This window comes from Diceros bicornis, chromosome 1, assembly GCF_020826845.1.
Source record: "Diceros bicornis minor isolate mBicDic1 chromosome 1, mDicBic1.mat.cur, whole genome shotgun sequence".
Classification (NCBI taxonomy): domain Eukaryota; kingdom Metazoa; phylum Chordata; class Mammalia; order Perissodactyla; family Rhinocerotidae; genus Diceros; species Diceros bicornis.
Window position 1 is genome coordinate 59,793,799 of NC_080740.1, and position 13,931 is coordinate 59,807,729.

General features: G+C 56.0%; 2 protein-coding genes across 3 annotated transcripts; one reads left to right on the forward strand and one right to left on the reverse strand.

Moving 5' to 3' along the window:
* Positions 1 to 366: 366 nt before the first annotated feature.
* RELL2 (RELT like 2) lies at positions 367 to 3,760 on the forward strand. The gene is made up of 7 exons (XM_058542802.1): positions 367 to 1,205; positions 1,602 to 1,667; positions 1,762 to 1,828; positions 2,280 to 2,465; positions 2,743 to 3,118; positions 3,244 to 3,277; positions 3,522 to 3,760. Exons 1-6 carry the CDS (start codon positions 1,022 to 1,024, stop codon positions 3,274 to 3,276), a joined length of 912 nt encoding a protein of 303 aa, XP_058398785.1. The 5' UTR covers positions 367 to 1,021; the 3' UTR covers position 3,277; positions 3,522 to 3,760.
* Positions 3,761 to 3,845: 85 nt separating this feature from the next.
* On the reverse strand, positions 3,846 to 13,571 carry FCHSD1 (FCH and double SH3 domains 1). Of its 2 annotated transcripts, none has more exons than XM_058542780.1 (20): positions 13,504 to 13,571; positions 13,174 to 13,271; positions 12,519 to 12,564; positions 12,060 to 12,127; positions 11,585 to 11,720; positions 11,362 to 11,498; positions 11,209 to 11,272; positions 10,237 to 10,365; positions 9,648 to 9,770; positions 9,374 to 9,469; positions 8,814 to 8,939; positions 8,308 to 8,412; positions 7,954 to 8,115; positions 7,210 to 7,338; positions 7,048 to 7,131; positions 6,734 to 6,851; positions 6,377 to 6,597; positions 5,515 to 5,602; positions 4,568 to 4,623; positions 3,846 to 4,430 (listed from the first exon to the last, which is right to left on the reverse strand). In XM_058542780.1, the coding sequence occupies exons 1-20, from the start codon at positions 13,522 to 13,524 to the stop codon at positions 4,365 to 4,367; spliced, it is 2,073 nt and encodes a 690-aa protein (XP_058398763.1). In that variant the 5' UTR covers positions 13,525 to 13,571; the 3' UTR covers positions 3,846 to 4,364. The 2 variants fall into 2 exon arrangements, with proteins under 2 accessions (XP_058398763.1, XP_058398773.1); XM_058542790.1 differs by lacking the exon at positions 13,504 to 13,571 and adding an exon at positions 12,753 to 12,866 and having other exon boundaries at positions 13,174 to 13,239.
* Between the last annotated feature and the right edge of the window lie 360 nt (positions 13,572 to 13,931).

The window sequence follows — 13,931 nt, forward strand, 5'->3', positions numbered from 1 at the left end:
GGCCTGGGCATCTGAGGGCGGGATCCGCGCCAGGCGTGCCGGATAGACCAGTGGAGAGCACTCTCGCCTGACTGCCTGTCGTCCCTACCAGGACCAGGACCCAGACTTGGCGCCGCACACTCCCCCGGGAGGGGGGCCCGGCGCAGTCACGCGCGCACCACACTTGCGCTCACAAGCGCGCAAGGCTCTAGCTCTCCGCCCTGCACACCTGCGCTCCGCCCCCTGGTCCTGGGCCGGCGACGGGCGAGGGCATTTGGGAAGCAGGGCGGCTGCGGCGCCCCCCATCTCCTCCCCTTCCCAGGGCCGGAGTTGTCCAGAGCCTGCCGCCGCTCCCAACCAGCCCGCATCCTTCTCCATCCTTCCCTCCCCCCGCCTGCCGCGGCACCGGTATCTGCAGCCGCAGCCCGGAGCCAGTGAGGCGGCGAAGGGGGGAGGGGGAGGAAGCAAGGGATGAGCCCCGAGAGGGCGTCGGGGGCCCTGAGCCGGACTAGGACGCCCCTGGAACCGGAACCCGAGCCGGAGCCGGAGCCAGAACCAAACCACCGGTACCGGGTGGGCCAGGCGGTCAGGATGGGAGGAATCGAAAGGGAGGGGTGTGCGGGAGTACAGGCAGGGGAGTGGGCTGCAGAGGCCTGGCTCAGGCCGGCGCGGAGGAGGTGCGAACGCTGACTCAGGTGGGATTCTTGCGCCGGCCGCCTGAGAATTCCGTCCCATCTCACTCTGCAGTGTCCTTGGGAGGGACGGAAGCGCAGGACAAGCTGGAAAGGGAAACCCTCTGGGCGTCGGGGAAGCGGGACCAGGGTCGTGGAAGAGGGCTTGCGCAGCCGCCGTCTGGCACCCCTGGCCCGGACCAGCACCCCTGACACGGACAGCTCCTTGGTTGGGTAGGGGGTGGGGCCGGACCTGGGAGGCTCGCCTGTTTCGGATCTTGAGGACGGCATTCCTATCCCTCCCCCCATCCCTAGCTGCAGCCCCCTAACCCCAGGAGGCGCCCTGGCCCGCGCTCGCCCCCCAGGGCTTCATGTCGGAACCACAGCCTGATCTGGAGCCGCCCCAACATGGGCTGTACATGCTCTTCCTGCTTGTGCTGGTCTTCTTCCTCATGGGCCTTGTAGGCTTCATGATCTGCCACGTGCTCAAGAAGAAGGGGTACCGCTGCCGCACCTCGAGGGGTTCGGAGCCTGACGACGCCCAGCTCCAGCCCCGTGAGTGAGGAGCCTAGAACCTGGCTCAGTCACCTTTCTCCCTTACCCCTCTCCCCACACCTCTTTCTGCCTTCCTGGCCAACAGACCCAGGCCAAACCGACCAAGCCTTCAGGAGACCTAGTGATGCTTTCTTGAGTCAGCAAGTGGGGGTGACACCACCCTGAAAGCAAGGCTAGAGAAGGCAGCATTAGTGGGAAGGGCCCACTGATGGTATTCTTGGGCTCCCATTGATTTCCGTATCTTTTCTGCCCTGGCCACTGAAATGCTAACATCCAGCATGATGGCAAATAGGTAAAGGGGTATGTCTTGAGCAATAAGCCACAGAAGCCACCAGGTAATGTCCCCTCAAAGCTGACTCATTTCCTGCTTCCTTGCCAACCTCTTTCATCCTTCAGCTGAGGACGATGACATGAATGAGGACACAGTAGAGAGGATTGTTCGTTGCATCATCCAAAATGAAGGTGGGTGTAGACTGGCCCCTTGCTCCCCCCTCCTCGACTTTCTCTTGCCCTGACCTCCACCTCCACTGACTCCCTCTTTTCCTTCTCCCTTCAGCCAATGCTGAGGCCTTGAAGGAGATGCTGGGGGACAGTGAAGGAGAAGGGACAGTGCAGCTGTCCAGGTGAGCTGGAAACAAGTGCCAGCATGACTTAGCTTACCTTGGAGAGTACCCTCTCCTCCAGCACACTCCTCACCAAGTCTCCTCGCATGTCTGGGGTCAGGGGCGAGAGCAAGGCTGGCTAAGCTATAGGAAGAAAGAAGTTGTGTAGAAGTCCTGAGTTCTTAAAACCCTATGTCCCATCTGGATGTCATCAAGCCTAACATTCACCCCCTGTGCCACTCCTTTGGGTTAAGTACTGCTCTCTTTTTAGCAAAACAGCCGTGGGAAGGAGAACGCATGGTCACTAACATCTTAATATTGAGTTTATTAGATAAAGACAAGAAAAGAATGTTGGGGCCTGGGGAAAGTGGGGCATCTGGGGGTTTAAGGAGCACGCTGAAAGAATAGAAGAAAATGGATCAGGAAGGGAAATGGGAATGTCACTCCTTCTCCCTTCCTCCCTACTGTCCAGCATGGATGCTACCTCCAGCCTGCAGGACGGAGCCCCCTCCCATCATCACACAGTGCACCTGGGCTCTGCAGCCCCTTGCATCCACTGCAGCCGCAACAAGAGGCCTCCACTTGTCCGTCAGGGACGCTCCAAGGAAGGAAAGAGCCGCCCCCGGCCTGGGGAGACCACCGTGTTCTCTGTGGGCAGGTGGGGATAGAGTACCCCAGGGAAAGAGAGGTTGAGGTGGGGGCCCCAATGATCAGGCACCTGACTCCAAAGGTTGACTCCGGCTTTCTTCCTGGACTGTGAGCTACGAGCTACAGCAGGAGTCAGGCTGCACAATGTGCCCCTGAATCTGAAGAGGTCTCCCCTGCCCTAGGCCAGAAGGAAGTGGCCATCAAACCCAGAATATCCCTGGCTGGAGGAAGGGGCCAAGCAGCCTCTGAGTTGTGGTCCTAAGCCCCAGTGTTCCCTCCCCTCCCAGGTTCCGGGTGACACACATTGAGAAGCGCTACGGGCTGCATGAGCATCGTGATGGCTCCCCCACAGACAGGAGCTGGGGGTCTGGTGGGGGGCAGGACCCAGGGGGCGGTCAGGGGTCTGGGGGAGGGCATCCCAGGGCAGGGATGCCTGCCACTGAGAGCCTGCCCCCTGAGAGGCCACAGCCCCCAGCCATCACCAGCCCCCCAGTGCAGAATGGAGGACTCAGGGACAGCAGCCTAGTCCCTTGTGCACTTGAGAGAAACCCTGGAGCCTCTGTAGAGCCAATGCTGGGGGCTGGAGGGAGGGGCCCAAGCCCAGGGCTGGCCAGTCAAGAGGCAAATGGACAGCCAAGCAAACTGGACACCTCAGATCACCAGGTATGAAGACATGGCCAGGGCTATGGTGGCCTGTGGTGGGCTCAGCTCTTATTGCCCCCTATGCTGGGGGACACTAATATGACCCATGTCCTGTTCTCCCATTGTTGACCCCTCCTCTCTCTCAGGTGTCCCCACCACGGGGAGCAGGGGCTGTGTGAGGTGAGTCTGCCTGGCCCAAATCAGAAAATGTCATCCTCCCACCCCCTACTTAAACTACCTAAGTCCATTGGCTCCCTGTATACCCAGGGTAAACTGCAGGCTTAGCCTTTGCTATAAATTCCTTGGTTTGGTGGTGGGGAGTGGACATGTGCTCCAGGGGATAGGGAAGGTCCTGCAGCCCCGGGGAAAAGCTGGGACACAGCTTGAATAGGAGGCAACTCTGTTACCCTTGCTCTTCTCCAAGCCTCCTCCTTCATTGCGCTGATGGACTACCAGCTGGCAGGGCCGGGGATGGGTGGGCACGAAGCCCCTCCTCTCCACTGGACAGCACTGCCCCCCAGCTGAGGGAACAGCCCTACTTCCACCTGGAGTTGCACAGTCTCAGGCTGGGGGACCTTGGGAGAAGTTCCCCCAACCCCCGGCCCTCAGTCTGTTTCCTTCCCCCGCCTGCCAACAGGCCGCCTGACCCGCCTTCCCCATCACCTCGCTCCATATGCTACAGCGTGGCAGCTGAGAGCAGGCCCCTGCCCTTGGTAGGCCCCTAAAGCAATAGCACCTCAGTCCCCTGCTCTCTTGGCACAAGAGGCCCAGGCTCTGGCTTGGGCTTCGTGCCCTTTATTCACTGTCAATAAATCCGCTCAGACCATTACAGCTGCTTCGCATACTGGCTCCAGCTCCTTCTGACAGGCCTGCCCCTGTCCCAGCCCCCAAACCAGTGGCCCTGGCATCTGGAGTGGGGTGGGTCACAGAGCCAGGGTGGACACACAGATGGGCCAGAGCCACTCAAGACTTTGAGGGATGGGTTCCAGCCCCAGAGATTTCAGGATATTTCACCACCTTAGAGATGGATGGGGGCAGAAGAGAAAGGAGTAGTTCCAGCCTTAGAGGCAGCAGCACGATGGGGAAAAGAGAGTGGGTTCCAGCCCCAGAAATGGGAAGAGGGGAAGTTTCTACTCCTGGAGGTGAGAGTAGAAATGGGGGAGATTCCCGCCTTTGGCTGTATCACTCTGGATCATTGAGGGGGTGTTCTCTGACAGTGTGGAGATAGGGGCAGCAGCATCACTGGGGGGCAGAGATACCCCTGGCTTCAGGTGAGGGGATCTGGGTGGCCAGGATCCGGGGCTTTGGCTGGTGGGGGAGGTGGTGGACGCATCTGTAGGGAACACACAGTCAGGGCTCCACAGGTCTCTCTTGGAGATAACCCGTCCATTCCCTCAGCCCCGCAAACAAAACAGGACAAGTCGGAATGACCCCTCTCCACACAATCTCCTCCAGGGGAGGGGCCCTTACCGGCCTGAGGCGAGGTGCCATCATATCCAGGGGTCCAGGGCAGTCCAGGTCTTGGTCTAGAAACAAGAACCACAAGTCAGTCTTCAGCTTTGTTTTGTTCACTGCTGTTATCTCCAGCACTTAGGACAGTGGTACTCTCTAAATATTTGTTGAATTAACAAATAGTCACCAACCTGGCCCACAAAATCCATCAATCCATCCTCAACACTTACTGGGCACCTGCTGTATAATCAGCCCTGCTCAAGTTAACAGAGAAGGGGAGGTCTGATCCACAGTACCCTCACCCCCAGGGGCTGTCAGGAACCCAATGATGAAACACCAACAAACATGATGAATGACTGAGTGCTAAATCATGCCAAGTGAACTACAGGTGCTGGAGAGGGGGTGCAGAAAATGCACAGGGGGCCCTAGGGTCAGAGAGGGAGGCTTGGTGAAGAAAGTGAAAGCACCAGAAGGTTTTAGAAAAGGTGGACATTCCAAGAAGGAAAATGATGACACAAAACTGAAGTGTTTGCTAAGAGTACTAAGAGTAGAGGAAGCACATTGGGAACCCTGTGGGAGATGCTGGCTAATTTTTAAAATAATAATAATGAGAAAACAGCTACTATTTGCATGCTTGCTCTGTGCCAGGCACAATGCTGGGCACCTTACAGACATCTTTTTAACTCTCACAACAACTCAATGAGGTAGAGACCTTTCTCACTTTGTAAAGGCCCTGACAAGTTAAATATCCTGCCCCACATCCCCACACTAGGAAGTCCCAGAGTAGAGTTTGAACAGGGGTCCTAGCTCCAAAGCCCAAACTCTTCTCACCATCATGCTTCAATGAGCCCAATGGAGGAGGTTCCCAAGGGCAGGCAGAGGAGCCGAGTGTAACACAGGAGTCCCAAGCATCCTCCTCCTTCCCATCTCTTTCCCTCCCAGAGCCCCCAATTCCCTCTACTCACCCCTGGGTAGGACAGGTGCAGGAGGACCATCCAAGGCAGAGGTGGGTGCAGGAGGGGAGAAGCTGGGAGGAGAAGGGGATGGCAGCATCTGGGGATGAGGGGAACACAGAGTTACTCCTGGCATGTAGGAAGGTTTCACCAGCTTTTCCTTTCATTCCATCTTCAATTCATGTCCCATCTCTCCCCAATACAGAGTGGCCAAATGCTTACATCTGGGTGGACTGTAGCTGATAAGCATTTCTACAGCCAATATGTATTGGCACTTGCTATGTCCCAGGCATTCTGCTAGCACTTTACATGCACTAATTCATTCATTCCTCACCACCACTCCATGAGGTGGGGATTTTTATGATTCCTACGTTAGAGGTGAGATTTGGGTTAAGCCATCTATCCAAAATCATGGAGCCAGTTAGTGGAGAGTCCTGGCTAGAACCCAGGTCTCCTGGCTCCCACTCCTCTGCTTTTCCTGCTGCTTTACAACAATAGGTACCCTATATGAAAGCACCTCCTGTGGGCCACTGTGCTCAAGCCTTTATGTCCATTACTTTTGATCAGTATAGGTAGCCTGTGGAAGCAGGTATTATTATCCCCGTTTTACACATGAAGAAACAAGCCCAGAGGTTAAATCCCTGCCCAAGGTAATGCAATAGGAATCTGAACTCAGATCTAACCAGCTCTCTCCACCAAACTCTTATGAAGACTGCCTTGGTTTCCCTTTGCTCTGCCCAGCCAGAGGAGACAGGGAGGCTCAAGCCACTATAGGAGGTAAACCTGGAGAGGCGAGGGGGCATGAAGATGAATCTGGGGCCTCTCTAGGTTGGAGGGTCAACCCAGAGGTGCCTGGGGACCCAGAGACTCTCACCTGTTCAGGATCTGAGAGTTCAGGTGGCCCTGGGGGGCCAAGCAGCTCCTCCACCAGCAGGGAGGGGAAGACCCCAACATGGCCCCCAAATTCTCCCCTCCAGAAGCCGTCATCCACTCCGTCCTGGGCTCGGGGCAGCAGGCGGATGAGCGCTCCCTCAGGGAAGCTCAGCTCCTCTGCACTCTGTCCTGTGTAGCTGTACAGGGCGCGGGCCAGGAACGCTGCCAAAGCCCAGGAGAGATGAGGAGGCGAGGAGGTGGGTGGTGGTGCCCAGGACCATGAAGCCCCAGGGCCACAACCACTCAGTAACTCTTCTCCATACCCAGGGTCCCCTGACCCAGCATTTCCCTTTCTTACCTGTGGGCTCTGCCCCCAAGGGATTGTCGCTGTCATGGCCACTCTCAGGGACGGAGAGGTCCGGAAAGTTGAGATACCGCTCAGGGACAAAGCCTACCTCGCCGTATTGGTTCCGAGCCTGCTCACCCAGCAAGGCGAACAGATAGCAGACTTGCCTCAGCAGTCCATGGCCCCAGCCCTCCTCCACACAGGCTTCTAGGTTTGCCTGGGTGGGTCTTTGCAGGCCTCAGAGAAGTCCCTCCTGCCTCCCTCTCCCCCTGCCAAGTCCCTCCTGCCTCCCTCTCCCCCTGTAAAAGCCCAGGGTCCATACCCACCTTGACCCATTCGTCAGCATCTCCCTCCTCTATGACCTCCAGCCACTCACCCTCTGTGATGGTCAGCTCGTCCTCACGCCCTGCCTGGGCCCCACAAGGAAGGATTCAGGACTTGGCTGTCCCCCATCCCTGCCCGTCTGAGGTCCCCACCCCCATTCACACCTGATAGCCAAACACCACATGTGCAGGGCAGGGGAGGGGCCTGGTAGCAAGGGCCGGGGGGGCAGGCTCCTCAAAGAGCTCCCCTGTCTCCTCACATTCCTCAAAGTCAGAGAGCTCAGCATCCTCAGCCTGGAGGGGGCAGAGAACAGACATCATTGTGGGGCCCACTCTCAAGTACCCATTGTATCTCGCACTCCTCCATCCTACCCTTAAAGAACACGGCAGATCCTCCTCCAAGGTAGTACCACCCATTCGTTCACCATGTATCACAAGCAAAATCACGACAGAGCAGGGTAACACTAACAATAATGGCAGAGTTACAGTATTTGTGCTTACTATGTGCCAGGCACAATGCTAAATATCTTATGCATGTCACATATGATGTATAATAACCCAGGGTTGTTTTGTATAACTATTAACCTCATTTTACTTATGAGGAAACTAAGGCTCAGATAGGTTAAGTCACTTTCCAAGATCACACAGCCAATAAGTGAGTGGCTGATACTTGACCCACTTACGGTCCTACTCCTAGAACCTCAGTTCAAACCACCATCCTATACTCATAATAAAAGTTTGTTGAGGACTCTATATGCTACAAACAATTATCCTTAAATGATTTCATTTATGCCTCACAACTATCCTTTGAGCTAGGTACTGTTGTGATTCCCATTTTACAGGGTCTGCCTTCCACTGGGGAGTTTTACCCTCCTGGGTGCATATGAGTAGGGAGTGGAGGGGGCTCACCGTGGGAGAGAGGTCCCTCTGGGACAGCCGAGCCTCACTGAGCCGTCGCTCCTGCTCCACCTCGTCCTGAGCCTGGGTCATGGCTGGCTTCAGCCAGTGCTGCACATCCAGGCCAGCCCCCTGCAGCAGGGCCAGCCGAGCAGCCCCCTTCACCTGGCTCACCTGACATGGGGAAGAGGGCTCACTCAAGGCTATGGCTGGGCCTGCCTTTGGGAGGTGAGTGGAGCCTCCCCAAATATGTCCACCCTCTACCTCCCGCTTCCCCCCACCCCTTCATCAGACAGAGGAGTGGAGGGGAGTGTTGCCTGATGGGGTGGGATCTTAGTGGCCCTAACCCCCAGGGCTGTGCGTCACCTGTGCCCGCCTGATGCTCTCCCTCACTTCCTGCAGCCGCTGTTCTATGCCTGGAACCTCTCGCTCTACAGCCTGCTGCCGCCTCTGCTCCAGCCGCTGCAGCACCTATTGGGAAGACAGAGGACAGGGGTGGGTGGAGATACTATGGGGAACTGCTTACTGTGGACCTGGCACTTTGCTACTTGCTTCACATGCATTATGTCATTTAATCTTTCTATGAGGAGGGTGCTATTATTAGCCCCACTTTAATGAGGAGGAAATTGAGGTCCAGAGAGGTTAAGTCACTCCCTTACTCACGGTTACATAACTAGGAAGCAACAGAGCAGGATTGGAACTGAGGTGGGTCTAACCCCAAAAGCTGTGCTCTGAACCACTGTGCCACACTGTTGGCTTAAAATACCTTTCCCTCCCCTCCTGCCTGCAGTCCCAAGACATCCCCAGTGACTCCAGGATCCCTGTCCTCGTCTCTTCTTGCCCACCCACGACCCCTGCACCCCCCACCTCACCCGATGCCCATGGTTCTGGATCTTGTAGTCGCGGGCAGCTCGGCTTGTCCAGCGTTGAACCTCTTTCTCCAGGCCGCTCTCCCCAGCCATGCCTCCTGCACCCCCTTCCAGCTCCAGGACACACACCTGATGACCGAGGTGCTGTGAGGAGGGCCTGAGGCTGCTCCTTCTCTACCCCCCTTCCCTCCAGTTCTCTCCTCGTTTTCCTCTCTCTGTCGTGGCCTCCAGGGACAGGGACAAAGAGATGGGGCACACACCTATGTGTTCCGTGGACACAGGTGTGCATTTGTGTGGACACATAGACACAGAGTCCCAGGAATGGGAACCGGATTGAGGGACAGAGGTGGAATGAAGAGCACAGTGCAGTGAAGGGACAGAAAGGTGGAATGAAGTATGTAAATTTGTGTCCTGGTGGGAGGGAGGTGAACTAGAGTTCTGAAACTCCCTCTCCATGGTTTAACAGTCACTAAGTTAATACCAGGACAAGGATAATGGGGAGGAGGCCTAAACCACAGTCCTCATTACATTTGGCCTGGTTCCAACGAGCAGGGAGGTCTTACCTGATCAGTCCCTGCTGGCTGAAACTGCTGAGGTGGTGTGGGGGAAAATACTCCAGGCTCCTGAAGAAAGAACTTCAGATCCTCCTCCCAGCTCACCTGGGGGTTGGAAAAAGTCAGTCACTCACTGGCTCCCTCTCCAAGTCTATCCCCAGGCCCTCTTGGAAGAAAGAGGACAAGGCGAGAAGGAAAGGGGCAGACATGCAGTGGGTGGTCTGTGTTGGGAGAGAAGGGTAAAGAGGATCTCTGGGGAGCTCTTATAGGGCACAGCCCTCACCTGGGAGGTTGCTTGCCCCCCGCAGTGGGCATGCTCCAGGGCCGTCTCTGCAGCTTCCAGCTCAGTGCGGCTCAGTAAGGTCAGGGCGTCCCTCAAGTATTCCAGCAGCTCACTGACCAGGGCCTAGAGAGAACCCCAAGATACTGACAACACCCTTCCCCCAGGCCTCTACTGCAAAACAGGCTCTCTGTCCAAGTTTGGATAGGTGATAAGCATGAGGTACGGGAAAGAGGGAAAGAATAAGACATTATACTGCTTCTAATAATAGGCCCTCATGTGTGCACAGCACTTAACAGTTTAAAAAGCATTTTCATATCCATTCTCTCCCTTGAGCCCCATTAGTCTTATAAAGTAGGCAGAGCAGAGGTTATCCCTGATGAGGAAACTGGAGTTCAGAGGGGTTAAGTGTCCTGCATAATGTTATGCAGCCAGCTTGAAGCAGAACCAAAATCAGAACCTAAGTATGTATCTTCTCCCCACTCCAAGCAGGCTAGGTCCCTAGCACCACCCAGCCTCATGGTGGTGGGAAGCAGGGAGAAGCCCTCGCCACTCCCCGCTGAGAGGCAGGGGTATCTGGGCTGGGACTGGCCTTGAGCAGGGCCGGCAGTTCCTCCTGGTAGTAGTGGTCAAGGTGGGCATTGGTGGCCACCAAGTTGAGCAGGTATTCATTGCGGGCCGCTCTCAGCTGCTGGGAGTACTGGGCCGACTGGGCAGACAGCTAGGAGGGGAAAATAGTGTCAACAGCGAGCCCTGGACCTTCAGGGTCCTTCCAAGGCTAACCTGGATCCAGAATGGATTCTCACATTATTGAGACGCCTGGCACTATGCTAAAATTTTTACATACTCACAACCCCTGCTCAAAATCCTCTAGTGGTGTCTGCATACATTTAAAATAAAATCCCAACTGCTCCTAACTGTGGTCTACCAGGTCCAACATAAGCTAGCCCCCCCAACCTCTCTGACCTCTTGTCACAGTGCTTGGCCCCTTGCTCACAGTGCTCCAGCCACATTTGCCGTCTCTCAGTTTCTCATGCCTACAAAGTTATTCCCACTCAGAGCCTTTGTGCTCATCATGTCCTCTCCCTGGAATGTTCTTCACCTAGATCTTTGCATGGCTGGCTCCTTCTTAACACTCAGGCTCAGAGAGGCTTTCTCTCTAAATTACACTCCTTTTACCCTGTATCATAGCACTTTGTTTTATTTTCATTTAATCTGATTATTCATTTATTTACAGTCTGTCTCCCCTCACCAGTCTGTGAGAGCAGCAACTCCATTGGTAGTGTTCTCCACTGCATCCCAGTGTTTAGAGCAATGCCTAGTACATAGAAGTCCTCAATAAATGCATATTAAAGGAATGCAAAAGAAAAGTACTATTTCCATCGTATAGATGAAGAAAATGAGGCTCAGAGAGATCAAGTAAGTTAACCAAGGTCACAGACCTAGGAAGCAGGGGAGCCTGGATTCAACCCAGTCTCTCAGAGTTATGCCCCTGAGTTCCAAACCACTAGACTACTCTGCCTACCTCTTTACTGCCCCCTACTCATGCCTGAATCCCCCGAACCTTGGTGCTGAGTTTCTGGAGACTGGTCCGAGTGTGGAAGAGCCCATGGTCACTTCGGTTCAGCCTGTGCAGGAGAGGGAGAAGGTGGAGGTCAGGCCCAGCTGTGGTGCCTCAGCTCCACCGCCACCTCTACCCAGGCTTCCTAACTCCCACCTGGCCTGGACATCAGCCGCCTTCTCCTGTGCCAAGGCCCACACGCGTTCCCGCTGCCCATACAGCTTCCGACTTCGGCTCAGCTCCCTGACAGACTGCAGCACCTCACCCTGTGCCCTCTGGAGGTTCTCTGCTCCCTAGGGGTATAGACACACAATGTCCTGACCCACACCACCTCCAGCCCCGAGCCAGCCCTTCTTTCACCCCATCCACTGAGCCATACCTTCCTAAGCACCTGCTCCTTGGCACTCCGCCCTGTGCCCCCTGCCAGGTCACGGTATCGGTCAGATGCCTGGAGCCGGGCTTGGCCCCCAGCCACAGTGGCATCCAGCAGGCAGCGCCAGGCACCAAACACCATCCTGCCTCTCCCCAGAGAAAGTCTATGTTGAGGAGGGGAACACTACAAAGGTTCATGAGACCACCCCCCAAAACACCATGGGAGACAGAGTGCTTTCCCATCCCCCCTCATCTGGGAGCCCATCAATCGATCAGCCCATTAGCTCAGCCACAAGGATCACTCACGCCCTCCACCCCCACCCACAGTTTCCTTGCTGGGTCAGCTCCTCTCCTACTGCTGTGTCAGCTCTACCTGCAGCTCACGTGCCATCCCCCCTCACTGGGCCTTCATCCCCATAGGTTCTGGGATTGAGCTCTTCATCCCTTCTTGGCCACTTGCCCCCCTCCCTCATGGGACTCACCTGCTGTCCATCTCCCCACTCCGGTGCCCTTCTCTCTTCAGGAATGGCCCAGCCAGTTTCTGGAGTGCCTAGTGGGAAAGTCATCACAGACCCAATTCCCTTTCAAACCCCCCAACTGGGAGATCGGGATCAGAGTATAATAATGCCATTCACTGGATGCATATTACGTGCCACTCACTTTGCTAAGTGCTTTACATACATTAACTTATTCCATCCTTACAACAACCCTACATGAAGGTACAATTATTATTATTCTCATTTTATAGAGAAAGAAACTGAGGCCAAGAATGACTAAATAACTTGTCCAAGGTCACAAAACTAATAAGTAGCACAGCAGAGATTTGACACAAATCTGCCTGACTCTACACATTTACTCTTGACCAGAAGAGGGGTATGTGTGGAGGGGCATCGCTGGTGGTGTAGAACAAAAGGGAAGGTCCAGAGAAAGGAGTCCCATACCTGCCCATACTCTCGTTCAATGGCTGCCCTCTGCTTGCTGTAGGATCTGTGGAGATTAGGGGGTGGGGTGGTGTTACTGTTTGGTCCTCTTCTCCCACCTCAATCCTCTCCTCAGCCTGGGCAGGAGGAAGAAGGGAGCCAGGCCTAGAGTGTGACTACACCAGGAGGGAATGAGACTGAAGAGAGAGAGTCCTTGAGATCACCTCGGGCAGCCGTAACACAGGACAACCTCACCTCACTGCTCAGAGCCTCAGCAGGATCCTCCCTACCCCTGGAGAACCATCTGTGGGCTTGGAGGTGAGGACTGATGGGGGCCTGGGTACAGTATCCGCCAGCCTTCCAACAGGTCTGGAAGAGGGAGAGGGGATTCTGCCCTAAGCTCGATTGTGGAGGTGGAGCGAGTGGTGTGGAGTCAACGGGTTTGAAGGAGAGTCCCCGTGTGTGTGTCGGAGTGAGAGGGGGGATAATTCCTATCCGGTATCTGGAGAGGCAGGCCTAAGCTGAGGGCTGTGAATGGGCAGGCTAGAAAGCTCTTCACCTTCGCCCGCCCCCCACCTTCCGCCGCCCTGCCCCGACGATGTGTGTTGGAGGACAGATGGAATAGGCGACCGCGAAGGTGGGGGTTTGTGGAGGGGGCAGGGGGGTCAGGGGCTACCTGATGTCCTCCAGCAGATCCGCCTCCCTCTGCTGCCGGGTCTGAAGGATGCTCAGCTGCTCCAGGAAGCGAAGCTTCACCTCCTGGGCCGGCTTCACCTGTAGGGGTAAGAAGAGGTTGAAGACCCCCAGCGCGGGGACCTGAAAACCACTCCGCGCAGGGAACGGAGAGGGGGCGGGGCCGGGGAGGGGCTGGGCTGTTTCCTCGGTTACTTCTGGGCTGGGCCCTGACTCTTTCCCACTCCTTGTCCCCCCCGCGGGTCTGATGCCCCTCCTGGCTCCCTCCACTCCCCTAGCCCGCCAGGAGTCTCCATTCCCAGGCGAAGCTTACTTTTCGGGGCGGCGGCTGCATCTTTGCTCTGGCCCAGGCGTCAACTCGACTCCGGAACTCGAGGAAGCCCCGCCCACGCCTAAGCCCCGCCCCTGACCTGGCCCAGCTCCGCCCTCGCCCCGCCCACGTCTGGGCTGGCTACGCGCTGCCGGGCTAAGCGCTAGGGGGCTGCGGAGGAACTACGTAAACCTGTGCTATTGCAAATACCCCGGAAAGGGTCCGGGCTGCCGGGTAGACGCCGCGTCCGCTGGGCAGTGGTGGGAACCCCAGGTTTCTGAGTCAAGACGCCTGGCTTCTATTTCTAGTGGAGCCGCTGACTCAGCTCGTAACTATTTCTAATCATTTATTTACATATGCAGATCTCCAGTCTCGGCGAGAAGGGTGAAGAATGGCGAGGAACTCAATCTGTGACTAGGGAAACTGAGTCA

Excerpts from the sequence above, each read along its gene's own strand:
- RELL2 (XM_058542802.1), top strand. The coding sequence starts at position 1,022 with ATGTCGGAACCACAGCCTGATCTGGAGCCGCCCCAACATGGGCTGTAC. Across the intron at positions 1,668-1,761 it reads TTGCATCATCCAAAATGAAG|CCAATGCTGAGGCCTTGAAG; the intron begins GTGGGTGTAGAC and ends TTCTCCCTTCAG. Across the intron at positions 3,119-3,243 it reads TGGACACCTCAGATCACCAG|GTGTCCCCACCACGGGGAGC; the intron begins GTATGAAGACAT and ends CCTCTCTCTCAG.
- FCHSD1 (XM_058542780.1), bottom strand. The coding sequence starts at position 13,524 with ATGCAGCCGCCGCCCCGAAAA. Across the intron at positions 13,272-13,503 it reads TGCAGCCGCCGCCCCGAAAA|GTGAAGCCGGCCCAGGAGGT; the intron begins GTAAGCTTCGCC and ends TTACCCCTACAG. Across the intron at positions 8,940-9,373 it reads AGCCAGCAGGGACTGATCAG|GTGTGTGTCCTGGAGCTGGA; the intron begins GTAAGACCTCCC and ends CTCGGTCATCAG.